The 16,879-nt window shown below is 40.7% G+C and overlaps 1 protein-coding gene across 1 annotated transcript; it reads right to left on the bottom strand.

The window, feature by feature from the left end:
* Window positions 1-3,450: 3,450 nt before the first annotated feature.
* Window positions 3,451-13,966, bottom strand: LOC308078788 (kelch-like protein 24). Its single transcript, XM_080420140.1, has 13 exons — window positions 13,817-13,966; window positions 11,858-12,118; window positions 11,225-11,359; window positions 10,936-11,127; window positions 10,778-10,796; window positions 10,487-10,629; window positions 9,785-9,959; window positions 8,276-8,410; window positions 7,484-7,618; window positions 5,132-5,332; window positions 4,831-4,989; window positions 4,551-4,716; window positions 3,451-4,474 (listed from the first exon to the last, which is right to left on the bottom strand). The coding sequence occupies exons 2-13, from the start codon at window positions 12,095-12,097 to the stop codon at window positions 4,333-4,335; spliced, it is 1,842 nt and encodes a 613-aa protein (XP_080276266.1). The 5' UTR covers window positions 12,098-12,118; window positions 13,817-13,966; the 3' UTR covers window positions 3,451-4,332.
* Window positions 13,967-16,879: the final 2,913 nt, after the last annotated feature.

Here is a 16,879-nt window from a genome sequence, read left to right as displayed (position 1 = left end):
TACGGAATATACGGGTACTTCTGAGGAAACGTAAATAATTGTAGCATCCGTGGCCATGGGGTAAGCACTTTATATTTGGAGATTTGAACGTTTATGTAGATGTACGGGCCGTAAATACGAAAGTGCAAAAACGTTGAAAAAAACTCCAGGACTGACAGTCTTGTATCAAGGCTAGAGCTTCCTTGAGCTTACAAAGCAAGCGCTACACAAAGTGAAGCTGCTCTACAGTGAAAAACCTCTTAATAAAATAATAATGTTTATGAAGGTCTCATACATAACCGTAGAGTCTCTGACTTTGTGAAAACAATAGCCATGGTTCACATGACGCTCGTCTGTCACAAGCGTCATGGAACCACTTGTTCCTGGTTTGCGAATGTTTTACATTTAAAACTGCTACATCTACATAAACGTTCAGATTTCAAGTGTAAAGTGCTGACCCCCAAGCCACGGATGTAATCAGTTAAAGTGCACCGGTCTAAGTACCCGTATCTTCCGTATTGTTCAATAAAAAGCTTTTTTATCCGATCGCCAGTCATTTTCTTCGAATTTTCTCCGATGCTTTCAACTACGCGACCTTATCGGTTGGGAGGTGTATTGCACTCTGATACATCATAAAAAATATAAATAAAAATAGAAAATGGCCGCCAATCGGATTAAAATGCTTTTTATTGAACAATACGTAAGATAAGGGTACTTACAGGTGCACTTCAACTTGTTACATCCGTGGCTTGGGGGTCAGCACTTTATATTTGAAATCTGAACGTTTAAGTAGATGTGGCAGTTGTAAATGTAAAAAAAATCGCAAACCAAGAATAAGTGGTTCCATGACTGTCATGGTACGACAGTCAAGCTTCAGGGCTATGAAAACAACTGAGTGAAAGTTCAAAAGTTCAAAACAACAATCATCCTCCCTCTGTTTTGCTCTTAAAGTGTTTGTTTACCTTGTAGAAACAACGGAGATTCTTGTAGGATAAATTAGCCTTTTAATTTCTCACATTAAGTCACGAACAGCTTTGATCTTTTAATCAAGGAAGTTTAAAAGTTTTTTTATTTTTTTGCACGAGCCTAAATGGCAACAAACCCCCCCTTCTTCTACTTCACGCCACTAGACTAGAGGTGCATTACCGCCACCTACTGTGTGGGAGTGTCTGTCAGTCAGATACTTCACTGACCAATACATTATTATTTTAGACCAGTCCAGTTTCTTTCAAATAATGCACTTGACCACTGTTCCCCAAACAGTGGGTCGGGACCCATGTTTGGATCACGGACACATTTGTATGGGTTGCGAGTAATTAAATATCTCCTTTTTTCAGTTTCCTACATTTAAATAAATACATATATCATTTCAAAAGATTTTTTTTAGCAACGCGTTGTGAGCTTGTAGATCTGCTATTTTTACTAGTTTGGGTACCGGGCAAACGACTTTTGGGTCTTAAAAGGTTTGGGAACCACTGCACTACTATCTAACTTGATGTTAAATCCATTTTAGACTAATCTCTTCCACTCCACACTTAATGATTTCTCTCTTTTATGTGTGTAGTTCTCAGAGTATTCATGGCAGTGACAGATGACATGCTCCACCGATTCCTCCATTTCAGGGGTTCTCAACCTATGGGTGACAATTTAAGGACTTTTAAGACCTTTTTAACACACATTGGCTGCCAAAGACGCATATCTGCGTTCTAATTAATTTCTCGCCTGGCTGCCAAAGACGCAGATCAGATTTTTTCCCCCAGTTTTTTTCTTGTTTTTGGACCCAAAGACCAAGGAGATATGATTTATCGAAGATTTAAACTCCTATCCACTTCCTTGTTAACTTAAAACTTAAAAATTCTGTATCTCGGCTCCTGAGTACTTTTTTTTTCAATGAAAAATCTCTGGCAGTCTACAGCAAAAAATCTGAAATAATTCTGGCAGATTAGGTGTTAATACCTAAAAGAAAAAAGACCATTACTGCAACAAAAGTAATCAACAAACTATACTACAAAAACTGGTCCAACATTGGTGAAATTGTCAAATAATATAAGAAAGAATAATAAAAGAAGAAATAGAAAATAGCTGATCTACAAGCTCACAGATCTGCTATTTTCACAATATTTATGTGTGGAACATAGTCAAACAAAATCAAACTCAACTCCTACAATTCCAAGTGCTTGTCAGGGTGTAGTTGAGTAGTGTTTGACTATGATTGTCATATTCCTGATCAAATATTACTCCCGAGTACGTATACTTTGACTCAAGTAGGATGCCGGAGTTGAGCACTTTTGTCCACCACTGGATATAATAAAGTGTAGGCTTATACTACTGTATGACAAATGACATCTGGAGACTTGTAGCTCACTGAGTTAAGATGATTGCATTCTTAATACTATCTATCTATCTATCTGTCTGTCTGTGTCGAAAATTATGGAAGACCATTTAGTCTCCAAATTAAATAAAGTTTGTCATGAAATAAAAAATGCATTCCTTGCTATATATTTATTTATTTAATTTTTGTTTATTTATTATTTTGCACCAATGGCTTTCGCTTTCCAAATTCCATACACAAAATTAATTGTGCTTTTATTTTTAAAGCAGTGAGTGTGTGGTGTGACTTGACAGACTTGGGGCACTTACATTTTAGCTACTGTCACCTACTGTGTGGGAGTGTCTGTCAGTCAGTCAGAAGATACTTATCTTGACCAGGCCAGTTTCTTTCAAATAATGCACTAGACTCGATGTTAAATACATTTTAGACTCATCTCTTCCACTCCAAACTTCATGAGTTGTCTCTTTTAATGTTTGTAGCTCTCAGACTATTTATGACAGTGACAGATGACATGCTCCACTGATTCCTCTATTTCAGGAGTTCTCAACCTGTGGGTCGGGGCCCGTCCCCACATATGATTTTGAGTGTCACATGATTTTGGGTGGACACTGAAGTGACAATTTAAGGAATTTTAATGTTTTATTACCTAAAAGAAAAAAAGACCAGTACTGCATCAAAAGTGATCAACAAATTATACTATAAAATTGGTCAAACATTGGCCAAATTGTCAAATAATATAAGAGGCAATTTTTTTTCCTAAATAGCCGATCTACAAGCTCACAACGCCTCGCAATGTGAGGCATTGTGAGGTTGTAGATCGGCTATTTTCACAATATTTATCTGTGGAACAAAGTCAAACAAAATGTAACCCCTCAACTCCTACAATTTCAAGTGCTTGTCAGGGTGGGTGTCCCCAGTTCAAATATGGTGTTTGAACAGGCCACTAGCTACTACAGTATTTGTTGTTAATAAATTCAACGATACATTTTTAATGCAAAATTGTTTTCCTAACTGAGTCAGCAGTATTGATCTTTGGGAGGAACTGGGAGTTTAAAATGGGATGTAAATTCATGGTCATTGAATAGAAACCTGTTTGCAAAAAAAACGGAATATTTATTCAAGTATAAAACAAAATAAAGATAATTGTTACAATGCAATGTAACAATGTACAATTTGTTATTCAACCTGATTGGATAGTCCTTGGATATGCAAACCGTGCACTAAAATAGACCCACACCAAGTAAATTGTACATTTCTAATATATGACAGAAAACATAATAGGCCAATTATATTTATATTCACACTAAACAAAATACTGTGAACAAGTACTGACTCAAGATACATCCTTACAGGTAGAGCTAGCGCCATCTATTGGTCAAGTCAGGCAATAGCAAGTACTTACTCTTCATGGCAGCTCAAAGTAGCCTACCTCAGTGGTTCTCAAACATTTATGTCAAATTGAAATGTATTATTATATGAACCCCCAGTTGATCATATTTAGTGCCAGGAACCAGCTTAAGAGAACATTTTTGTTGTTAGATTAGATTTAGTACAGAATTCTACAACTGTCTTTACTGTAGATGGATAGAATACAACTTAAGATCTGAATAGTCATTCTTATACATTCTCTCATTGGCTGACCTTCTAGCCAGTGAAATAATAGTGAAACTAAACTATTCATTTTGCTGGGGACCGCGGGGGTCCCTGGACCCCACTTTGTGAACCACTGACGTATAACATGAACAATTACCTTTTTTGGGAAACTACGAGAGACATGTTCTATTACATAACGTTACCAGTCAAATAGTCACTTTTAGGGAAGGAGACAAACCAAAACCATAAGTTTCTCAGCAACAACAGTGCTTGGTTGCCACTCCATTTTTGTTCGTCACAACATGTGCCTGTAAATGGATTATTCAACTTGAATAATAGACTGACACCTCTCCCTGTGCCACCATCATCCTTCAGTAGTTCTGAACCATTGTCTTTAATGTCTGTTAGTAACCTAGAGGATCTTTCTGTCATCTTCCTCTCAGTTCACAGAGTGCATCCTTCCATAGCCAGAGAGAGACACAGCCGAAATACGTGCGAAAGGTGGGCATCTCCCCCACCATTTCCCACAAGTCTGTGTCTTCACAGTACCGTTCGATGGTGTGTTGACTCCTACATGAAGAGAGACAAATAGTCAATAGAGTAATGTCTGGTGTGAACAGGATTTCATGAAGCAGCAGCCTCTTACCTGTCCTCGTCACTCTGCCCTCCTAGTACGTAGATCATTCCATCCACCACAGCTACGCCAGGAAAGGAGCGTGGCATCTTCATGGAGGCACACATGGTCCACTGGTTGGTCTCTGGGTCGTAGCACTCCACCCGGTCCATGGGTTCTGTATCATCATCCATACCACCTATTCATAAGAAGGAATTAACAGGATAGTGACTGTTAGAGGACTCCATTATGTGCCTAAACTACAATCAAGTTGAAGTGCCCATTATGAAACTAAGAAGAGCCATTAAAATACCCATGACGTAGATTTTTCCTTTGAGAGTGCAGGCAACAAAACCAGCACGTGGAATATTCTGCATAGAAGCGACTTCTGTCCATGCATTCGTGTTAGGGTTGTAACTGAACATCTGGGGTTGTTGTGGGACAAAACCATCCTCCCGAATAACATCAACACCTAGGACCCAGGAGGACACATGGCAAAACATTATAATCAACAGGAGAAGGACGAACATAAAATATTTGGACATTTGCACACAAAAAATACTCTCATGAAACCTTGCAGATTGAATCTGCAGGTGTATAAACCTGTTCCATACCAATAAAATAGAGCAGTCCATCTAGTGCGACCACAACAAGGCCGCAAGAAAAGTAACAGGAAATCATGGAGTCAGGAGTCTCTACAAGCTGCCAGGTGTTGGTGTTTGGGGTGTAGCGTTGCACACGAGTGTGGGGCCTCTCGACATTCACTGCTCTGTGGTCACCCACTGCATACACATATCCATCCAGCGTCACCAGGCCTATGGACCATGTGGGGTTGTGCAAGGGGAAAAACAAAAAGACTGGGTCAAATCAGAAGGTTCCCGGTTCAATTCCCGGCTCCCACGGGGTTAGTGTCCTTGAGCAAGACACTGAACCCATAACTGTTCCAGGTGAGCAGGTTTGATACCTTGCATGGTTGCCTCCGCCATCGATGTGTGTATGTGTGTGAATGGGTAACTGTAATGGACCCTGTAAAGTACTGTGGAGACAGACTCTTGAACTGCAGCCTGTGTAGTCAGCCAACTATTTTCTTCTCTGTATTGTGAGTAGTCAGAGATAAAGGAAAATATATATATAGTGCAGCAGCTAACCAAAACAATCGTTCAATTTGTGATAAAAGCATGAAATTTGGTACACTTATAGCCAAAGGCATTCCAAAAAGAATTGGATATGGAGCCATCATGAATTTTCAATTTTTCAAAATGGCCGCCAGCAACAACTGTTTTCTTATGAATGATGGATATAATATGATATTTCAGACTTATTTACTATACATACATAGTACTTGGTAAATGTCTTTTGGATAATAGAAAATTGTCATCGAATATTCAAGATGGCCGCCATTTTTCAAGATGGCAGCCGTCACTTGTAGTCCAAGAGCTTAGCTCCCAAATACAAAGGAATCGTTCAGTTTGTGATAAAAGCATGAAAATTGGTACACTTATAGCTAAAGGCATTCCCAAAAGATTTAGATATGGAGTCGTCATGAATTTTCAACATGGCGCCCATGGCAGCCATTTTTCTAAATGGCCACCAGCAACAACTGTTTTCTAATGAGTGATGGATATAATATGATATTACAGACACAATTTGTTGAATTTATTTACCATATGTACTTGGTAATGTGTTTTTTGGATAGTTGAACATTTTCATTGAAAATTCAAAATGGCTGCCATTTTTTCAGACTAGTTAGATATGGATGATCTCTGTGTCAAATTATAAATTTTTCTTGATGCAAGAGTTGAATTAGGAACTTTCTAAGAAGCTTCCATCTATCTCACAAGACTCATATTAAGTGAGGCTAAACCTAGGGTCTATCACAGGGAAGACCATTCACACTCGCCTTCACAGAAACAGAGAGCTGTGCACTGTAACTGAGCTTTTTTGCACTTGCACTGCCCAACATAACCATTCTTACATTTGCAAGAGACAAGTTCATAACTGGACTGGCCTGCATCTGGTAGGCATGTCCAGAAGGGTTCATAGTCCCCCTCAGATGTCTTTGACCAGCCCCATTTGCACGGTGAAGGTAGTTCTGGTGTTGACACCAGCACTTGACCCCACACGTGGCCTCCTTGGTATACTGCTCTCTTGACATGCTCTTCTAGGGCAGCCTTGGTCGGAGGGATTGATTGTACATTGTGCCTCTTTGCAAATAACTTCCTCCTTGCCGTATCTATTTCTGTGCATGTGCTGGTTCGGTCATAGAGTAAGAAAATAAACCTCTCAATTGTGGTCATTACCTCCTGTGGTATGTCATTTGGTGCTGAAGACAATTTCAACAGGGCATGTGTAAGCTCAGGAAACACAGTCCATACAGCCCACGCAGTCTTTTTCCCATGGCCAGCAAAGCTTGACACAGTGTCACAACCCGTCAATGCATGGAACAATGGTAGTGCGCGTGCTTTCTCAGGCCTCTTTTCTTGCCATTATAATTTTTATTTCGGCTATACGGCTGCCATCTTGAAAGAAACAGTGGTCATATTCAGTTGTGAGGTAGAAGGAAGCTTCTGGCCAATTCCAAAGTTCCAAATTTGAATTCTGCATCATAAAAAATTACTGATTTGACACCGAGATCACCCATATCATACAAGTGACGACTGCCATCTTGAAAAATGGCGGCCATCTTGAATATTCGATGACAATTTTCTATTATCCAAAAGACATTTACCAAGTACTATGTATAGTAAATAAGTCTGAAATATCATACTATATCCATCATTCATAAGAAAACAGTTGTTGCTGGTGGCCATTTTGAAAATTTGAAAATTCATGATGGCTCCATATCCAATTCTTTTTGGAATGCCTTTAGCTATAAGTGTACCAAATTTCATGCTTTTATCACAAACTGAACGATTCCTTTGTATTTGGGAGCTAAGCTCTTGGACTAATACAGAAGACTTTCTTACTGAATATGCATTCGTGTGCATAAATCATAGGAGCCATCTTCAACCAGGAGTCATCATGGGAAGGATCATAGCGCCACATCTCCCTACTGGTTGATCCATCAGAGAATACTCCTCCAGCCAAATACAGAGTAGAGTCTATGGTGGGAGAAGAGCAGAATTTAAACAGTGAGTTATTCCTTGATTTTTAAAGCAATAAAGATGGTTACAGCTCAAGATACATTGTTTGTTTGGATAAGGCGCCGTGGGTGCGCTACGCTGCCAGAATAACAAAATGACCTGCGCTGCTGTCAGCTTGGAGCTGGTCTTAACTCAAAGCGCAACGTATAGCTTTGTGCCATGATTGCGCCAGACCACGCCTTATTTTAAGATCAACACACCTCAATGCACAAAGTTGCTGCTAGATCATTTGCTATCTAGACAAACCAGGCGTAATTTCTGTGCGTTATGGGAAGATATTGTAGCGCAATGGCCACGGAAGACAAGGCCCTCAGAGTTACAGACCAGTAAGGGTCCCATTTGGTTCCCAATTATAAATCATGTAGCTAGGCGTCCTCTGGAACCCACTCAAGGACTGCTAGGTGCTAATATTGAAAGGTTTGATTTAATGCTCTTGTTCCTTCAGATTTTTGTCATGATCAGAACACTTCAAACTGGCAGCATTATCAAATTCTACTGTACTGTACATCGTGATAAATAATATCAATATTATATGAAAAGAAATATGTCATAATCTTTGTTGCCATATCACCCATCCCCATCTTCATTCCAGTTGACTGCGACGGTACTACTCACCTGACACAACCACACTGTGCTTGGTTACAGCGAAGGGCAGACATGCCAGAGTCTTCCATTGATTGGTCCAGCGATTAAAGCTTTCAACGCTGGCAAGCGGCCTGTAGCGCTCCTCTCCTCCCAACATCAGTATCACTTCACCGAGTTAGATATACCGTTTAATAGAGGGTAAGAACATAAACAGCACATTTTAATATAGAGGGTTACACCATAAAAACAGCACCAGGTGCGTGGATGGTGCCTGGTGCTGAGTAAAGTAAGGGCTAAAGGAGGCTAAACTCTTGAAAAATCCCCAAACGCCACACCGAAGAAAAAAAGACAGTCAGAATAATTTGTATTGCCAGGTATGTTTACACATTCGAGGAAATAGAAAACCCTTGAGGACTTTTTTCCAGCATCAGTTGCAACATGCATGCATGTGGGAGGCAGGGTACCTGAGCTCTAGGGGGGTGCTCAGGGGGTCGGCGGCGAACTGGCTTTTTGCATGTAGTTTAAGCGCAAGGGGGCGGGGCCGCGGGTGGTGGGTGGGGAGAGAGCCTGGCGACGCGAGCTATGTTGTTAGTGCACTGAGTGGCAGTTGGGGCAAACGCAGTCCCCACAACATCATTTACGATTTTTCAAACAACCGCAGACTACTTTTGGACCATGACGGAGGCGCGCCGACTCAGCAGACCTTGAGGCCGAGGAGTCGCGCCCGAGCGCCTCCAGGCGCGAGTGCCCGCGACGACCGGCCGATGGTCTGCTAGTCGACTAAGCACCATCCGAGTTATGTACCGATAGGCACAGAATCGTAAATGATGTTGTGGGGACTGCGTTTGCCCCAACTCGCGTCGCCAGACTCTCTCCCCACCCGCGGCCCCGCCCCCTTGCGCTTAAACTACATGCAAAGAGCCTGTTCGCAGGTCGGCGACCCCTTAGCTCTGACACTATGGGGGCTGGGGGCTCACGCATGCTCCACATGCGAGCACGCACCGTCAGCGGCGGTCTTTAACACCTTAAAGCTTAAACAATAGCCTCTCAAGGTTTGCGAGCCGTTCTCAATAGCGTCTACCTGGCTGCTTTGCATAACATTAGGCTAATCGAGAAAAGCCATGGACTTGAATTGAATGTGTGCATTCCTCTCACAATGAGAGACAACAGTCTCTGCACTGCAGAGTGTGAAGGGGATCGCTTAGCAGAGGACCCAGTTCTCTGAGACAAGACAAAGACAAGTTGTCTGATTATTTTAACTACTTATGTGTGGGTGAGTCTATGTAAAGGACTTTTATATAAAACTAAAAGGAAAATAAAATAATTAATTCATTGAAACAAAAATAAAAACAACAAATTAACAATGCAACAAAATAATAAGAAATATAATTACATTAATAATCACATGCTGAATACAGTATTTCAACTAGCACTGAGCTGAGTGGCTATGTGCCTTTTAACTCTATGCTATGTGCACATGCCCGCGCGCGTGCACGTGCGCCGTGACGTCATAAAATAGCTCAAAAACCCACAGCTCACCACTGCCTGTGGCCCTGCGTGGTTCAGCTCTATGGCTGTAAGGTAGGAGATGCTGGTTCTTGGCCTCAGAGATGAGCCTCTGACAGCCCTGGGATTCTTTCACCACATCCAGAGACTCAATCTCATCATGGAGGTAGGAGGGGCTGATAAGAGGCAGACGGATATGCTCTAGTACCTTCAAGAACAAAATAGAACACTAGTTATTTACTAGTCCAACTGAATATGGGCTGAACAACATTTAAACATTGCTTTCAAATCTCTACATCTGACTCAAGACAAGGTGAGGAATCAAACATGTACATACAGTAAGCCACCATTTAATACTGTACTTTTTGTATCCTATATGTTTAGGAAGTATAATCATGACCATTATTTATATTTTCATAATCTAATTCACAACTGTCTGACGCAAGATGCTCCTGAGCTGCACCCATAATTGTGGTGTGCAACAACAGTGGTGTTTAATCCTCCATAATTAAGCTGGGTGCAAAGTAGAGATGTTCAAATCTAAACTGAATTAAAATATGAAGGAGACCACAGACATGATGACAGATTTGGCCTTTTAGACATAGTTAAAAATATGTATCTCCAATTCTCCTTAGCAGTGCTTCAATCACATAGCATGGTAGAATCCAGAAACATTGCTATAACTTCTCTACGGTCTCTCTAGAAAATCATGTGAAAGAGTGGGAAGTGACTGACCTTTTCAAAGCTCTGCCTAGTAGGACACTTGTTTAACCACAACATGGCAGCCTCAAACACCATCTCCTCCTTGGATACATTAAGATCATCATTGGAAAGAATTTCTGTCAGTTTGTCCAGAGAGAGAGAGAGAGAAACTCTTCCTAGGGGCGGAAGAAATACAGTAGACTAGTTGATACATTATGAACCTTTTCTCCTCTCAAGTGCTCACTGAGTCACGTGACATGTAGTTTTGGTTAAAAAAAAAGAGACAAGTGAAAGTAGCTTGTTAATATTCATCCAATTACTGACCAATGACTGATTGGATTTTCTGTCAGTTGTGTTGGTGACAGGTTGAGTATTTGTAATAAAATACTTTTAATATTGTATCAGCTTGGGTGGGCCTATCTCTGCCTGATTAAGCCAACAACAGACAAACAACATGGGAAATGCATCTCTCAATCTCTGACCTGCTGATAGACGACACTGAAGTGTTCCAGAATGTAATAACTGCTGTGTTTCTCCAACTTCTTACAGGAGTGTGCCTCAGCAAAGCAGTGGATTCCTACACAGTTCTTTTCATCCATGTGACGCTCCATGTAATGACAGCAGGCCTCCTGAACAGCCATGACATTTAGCAGGTTTGATGCTGCTAGCAGGGCCTAGAACAAATAAACAAAATAGATGTTTTAAAACACAGATGCGGAAAGATGTCAAAAACTGAGAGAATGAATAAGGTTTATGGTGATAATACATCACCTGCACATTTGCTGTGGAGATGAGCACCTTTGAAGTGTAGGCATAGTTCACCATCATGCCAATCATCTGAGGTTCTACTCCATTGATGGCTACTCTTATCTGTTGGGACTCCATCCACTCTGTTGTAAACATTGCCTGTGCAGGTTGAAAAGATGAATGGCTGGTTTTGAGCTTATTGTTCATTCATGTCTTATTCACATAGTGTCAATACTAACAGTGAATTGATTGGATTATGTTCGGTTCATATGAAAGCCAAAGAGGAATCCCATTTCCTTAAGAACACGTGTCAATAAATATTGACATGTAAAGTCGAGGATGTGTGTTTACCTCAAAGTAAGGGCTAAAGGAGGCTAGTACATTATGAGGATGTGTGTTTACCTCAAAGTAAGGGCTAAAGGAGGCTAGTACATTATGAGGATGTGTGTTTACCTCAAAATAAGGGCTAAAGGACGCTAGTACATTATGAGGATGTGTGTTTACCTCAAAGTAAGGGCTAAAGGAGGCTAGTACATTATGAGGATGTGTGTTTACCTCAAAGTAAGGGATAAAGGAGGCTAGTACATTATGAGGATGTGTGTTTACCTCAAAGTAAGGGCTAAAGGAGGCTAGTACATTATGAGGATGTGTGTTTACCTCAAAGTAAGGGCTAAAGGAGGCTAGTACATTACGATGACAGGAGAACTCCTGTCCCTCACAGCAGAGAATCACATCACAAAACTCATTTTTGAGTCGTAGATTGTTGAGGCCCTCTAATATCTTGTTGGGATGCGTGTTCTCCACAAACACAAAGTTGTCACTCTCCAGTGAGGACAGTGAGGTAACATCCATAGGGCAGGGGGGTAAACTGGCATCGACTGGAATCATTTCAGCCATGTCTCCCTTTGCTAGAGAAGTCTATAAGACAGTAGGAGGAGAAGGAATAAAGGGTAAGATAGTAACGAGTGTTTACACGATAGGCTTAAACAAGCACTTCACCCATTTTCAACCTTATCGTCATGTAATTGACTGTGCATGACTGTAGTTCAAGGTGGCATTCCCATTTCCTACCTTTAATTAACACAATACTCATGGAGAGAAATTACAGTGACAACATCACATGAATGCAATCACATTATGAGTATTAGCAAGTCAAATAACTATGGAGCTCTCCTGAACAACAAGCTGAAAACTGTATAAAATGTCTTGCCAAACGACTTGAGTGATGGACCGTTTGGGTACATTCGGTCCGTCACTCAAGTCGCCCCCCCTAGCTCCCTACAGAAAGTCGTCCGTGTGCAACTCGTGAAAAAGTGGAGATATTTGACTAAACACACGTTTTCTGGCAGAACTTTCAAATGGATATGAAACTAGAGGACAAAATATGACTCCAACTCTTAGGAATTAATTATTGGGTGAGTACAGACGGAGTTTAGAGCACTTTTATGGCCGCGCAGATCGCCACTACACAGTGGGGCTCCGAGAGCGATCTATGACTGTGTATTTGGAATACTTGAAATGTATGTAAGATCACAGACATTCTAGGGCTAGCCAAACTCTAAATATAGATGAGATTTCATAACCCAATTTTTTCTTCTTAATGTTGCCGATATAGTATGTGGCTTTGTGTATTTGTAAGACTTCTTGTCAACCCAGGGGCGTTGACAAGAATTTTTTTTTTTTTTTTTTGTCTTTTTTAAAGAAAAAAAATCATAGGGGGGCCCACAGTGAATCTTTGTCCCCAGGGCCCAGAATTTGGTGCTACGCCCCTGTGTCAACCTGCTAAATGTAATTCTGTCTCTCAGTATACTGGTCCCTCATCCATGATGATCCACCTCAATATGATCCTTGACCTTCTAATCTGCACCAATCTTTACCAAACTGCCCTAGCCTTGATACAGGACTGTCATATATAATATGACCGTCTTGGAGTTCTTTCAAAATAGTCTTTGCACTTTTCGCATTTAGGGTCCGTACATCTACATAAACATTCAGATTTCAAATATAAAGTGCTTACCCCATGGCCACGGATGTTAAAATCATGTACGGGCCTTCGGAAGTACCCGTATTATTATTATTGTTCAATAAAAAGCATTTTAATCCGACTGATGGCCATTTCTTCCACGCTTTCCAACTGCGCGACCCTATAGGTTGGGAGGTGTATTGCACTCTGATACATTATAACTCTATGAGAAAAATGGCAAACGATCAGATTCAAATGCTTTTTATTGAACAATACGGGATATAGGGGTACTTCAGAGGGAACGTACATAATTGTAACATTTGTGGCCATGGGGTAAGCACTTTACATTTGAAATATGAACGTTTATGTAGATGTACGGACCAAAAAGGGCGAAAGTGCAAAGACTATTTTGAAAGAACTTGAACTCCAGGACTGACTGTCTTGTTCAAGGCTAGAGCCTCCTTGAGCTCACAAAGCTAGCGCTACACAGACAAAGTGAAGCTGTTCTACAGTGAAAAAACTCATAATAAAATAATGTTTATGAAGGTCTCATACATAACCTCTAAGTCTCTATGACTTTGTCAAAACAACAGAGTGAAAGTAAAGCGTTGACAACAATCTTCCTCTGTTCTGCTCCTAAAGTGTTTGTTTACCTTGTAGAAACAACGGAGATTCTTGTAGGATAAATGAGCCTCTTTATTTCTCACATTAAGTCACGAACAGCTTTGATCTTTTAATCAAGGATGTTTTAAAATAAGCTTTTTTAGCGCCGATAATATAAAAGCTAAATATCAACAAACACCCTTCTTCTACCTCCCGCCAATAGAGGTGCTTTACCGCCACCTACTGTGTGGGAGTGTCTGACTTCTTCTTTTTATTGTACAGCGGTTGGCATCCATCTTTTTGGTGCATTAGCGCCACCCTCTGATCCAGATTATGGATCAAACATCTTTACTATTTTGAGTGTCTGTCTGACTGTCAGTCAGTCAGAAGATACTTCACTGACCAATACATTATTATTTTAGACCAGAAAAAAAATCATAGGGGGGCCCACAGTGAATCTTTGTCCCCAGGGCCCAGAATTTGGTGCTACGCCCCTGTGTCAACCTGCTAAATGTAATTCTGTCTCTCAGTATACTGGTCCCTCATCCATGATGATCCACCTCAATATGATCCTTGACCTTCTAATCTGCACCAATCTTTACCAAACTGCCCTAGCCTTGATACAGGACTGTCATATATAATATGACCGTCTTGGAGTTCTTTCAAAATAGTCTTTGCACTTTTCGCATTTAGGGTCCGTACATCTACATAAACATTCAGATTTCAAATATAAAGTGCTTACCCCATGGCCACGGATGTTAAAATCATGTACGGGCCTTCGGAAGTACCCGTATTATTATTATTGTTCAATAAAAAGCATTTTAATCCGACTGATGGCCATTTCTTCCACGCTTTCCAACTGCGCGACCCTATAGGTTGGGAGGTGTATTGCACTCTGATACATTATAACTCTATGAGAAAAATGGCAAACGATCAGATTCAAATGCTTTTTATTGAACAATACGGGATATAGGGGTACTTCAGAGGGAACGTACATAATTGTAACATTTGTGGCCATGGGGTAAGCACTTTACATTTGAAATATGAACGTTTATGTAGATGTACGGACCAAAAAGGGCGAAAGTGCAAAGACTATTTTGAAAGAACTTGAACTCCAGGACTGACTGTCTTGTTCAAGGCTAGAGCCTCCTTGAGCTCACAAAGCTAGCGCTACACAGACAAAGTGAAGCTGTTCTACAGTGAAAAAACTCATAATAAAATAATGTTTATGAAGGTCTCATACATAACCTCTAAGTCTCTATGACTTTGTCAAAACAACAGAGTGAAAGTAAAGCGTTGACAACAATCTTCCTCTGTTCTGCTCCTAAAGTGTTTGTTTACCTTGTAGAAACAACGGAGATTCTTGTAGGATAAATGAGCCTCTTTATTTCTCACATTAAGTCACGAACAGCTTTGATCTTTTAATCAAGGATGTTTTAAAATAAGCTTTTTTAGCGCCGATAATATAAAAGCTAAATATCAACAAACACCCTTCTTCTACCTCCCGCCAATAGAGGTGCTTTACCGCCACCTACTGTGTGGGAGTGTCTGACTTCTTCTTTTTATTGTACAGCGGTTGGCATCCATCTTTTTGGTGCATTAGCGCCACCCTCTGATCCAGATTATGGATCAAACATCTTTACTATTTTGAGTGTCTGTCTGACTGTCAGTCAGTCAGAAGATACTTCACTGACCAATACATTATTATTTTAGACCAGTCCAGTTTCTTTCAAATAAAATATATTTTTTAGCTTGTAGATCTGCTATTTTTACTAGTTTGGGTCCCGGGCAAACGACTTTTGAGTCTTGAAAGTTTGGGAATCACTAGACTGTCTAACTCGATGTTAAATACATTTTAGACTCATCTCTTCCACTCCACACATGATTTATTTCTTTAATGTTTGTAGTTCAACTTCTCACAGTTTCATGGCAGTGACAGATGACATGCTACACTAGAGCTGCCTGTCTGTGTGTGTGTGTGTGTGTGTGTGTGTGTGTGTGTGTGCGCGCGCGCGTGCGTGCGTGCGTGTGCGTGCGTGCGTGTGCGTGCCTTTGGTGTGGCGTCACGTGACTTGACAGACTGGGGGGGTTTGGTTGGTTGCCAACTCGCCTCAACATGGGCTGATTTAGATATCTCCGGCGCGCGACACCGTCGTGCGACGAAGCACAACACCTCAGGGCTTCAAGTTGCACAACAACAACCGAATGAAGCGTCCACGCGTCCCTGCCAGTGTTGCCATGTCCGCTTATTATAAGCTACTTTGGGCTTCTTTTTCTGAAATATTTGCTTGTAAATATTGGTTAGTTGCGGGTTGCGTTTTTTTTACTTGTTTCTAAAGTTCAGTTGCTTATTTGGGCTTGTTTTAAATAGTTTTACATTATTTTAACCAGTTGTTCTCAAACATTTTTATGTCATGGATGGACCCCCACATTAATATGTAGGCTATTTGTCCCCCATTTAACCCCCATCTGAACAGGTTTTGTGCCAGAGAGCCCCATACCAGATTTGTGTTGTTAAAATGTTTTAAAAATATTCAAAATATTCCACATTTTATTTCAAGATAATAAAAAAAAATAGCAGATCTACAAGCTCACAACGCTTCGCATCGCGAGGCGTTGTGAGCTTGTAGATCGGCTATTTTCAATGTTTATAGGTTGAAAGTGCTCATAATGGCATGGCTGTGGGTGCCAAGTTCATTGATCCTCAAAGTGGGGTCCCGGGACCCCCAGGGGTCCTTATGGGGGTTCCAGGGGCAAAATGTGTTGATACAGCATCACAATCATTTTAACCACTTTATCTATTTATTTATTGTAACATAGCAGCGGTACATCTGCTATTTTTGAACATTTTTAAAACATCTTGAAAGTGTTTAACATTTTTTTATAATTGTGATTTTTTAAAACACAAATCTTCTCTTCTGTGGTTCCTTGGCACAAAACATTTTCAGATGGGGGTCCGCGGCCAAATATATATCAATTTGGGGGGTGCTTTGCACGAAAAAGTTTGGTATTACTGCCCTAGTTGCTTCTTTTTGGCTTGTTTTCCTAGGGTTGCTTATTTCTCTCACAAAACCTGGCAACGCTGGTCCCTGCGCATGCGCACCCACCAGCCC

This window comes from Gymnoscopelus braueri (genome assembly GCF_963280865.1).
Source record: "Gymnoscopelus braueri genome assembly, chromosome: 22".
Classification (NCBI taxonomy): Eukaryota; Metazoa; Chordata; class Actinopteri; order Myctophiformes; family Myctophidae; genus Gymnoscopelus; species Gymnoscopelus braueri.
The sequence above is the reverse complement of the archived record's forward strand: the minus strand, read 5'-3'. Positions and strand labels throughout refer to the sequence as shown.

What these genes read in the sequence shown, in the direction of transcription:
- LOC308078788 (XM_080420140.1), bottom strand. Translation starts at nt 12,097, where the DNA reads ATGGCTGAAATGATTCCAGTCGATGCCAGTTTACCCCCCTGCCCTATG. An exon ending in CCTTTAGCCCTTACTTTGAG is followed by an intron (nt 11,360 to 11,857) that starts GTAAACACACAT and finishes CAACCTGCACAG; the next exon opens with GCAATGTTTACAACAGAGTG. An exon ending in GCACAGTGTGGTTGTGTCAG is followed by an intron (nt 7,619 to 8,275) that starts GTGAGTAGTACC and finishes CTCCCACCATAG; the next exon opens with ACTCTACTCTGTATTTGGCT.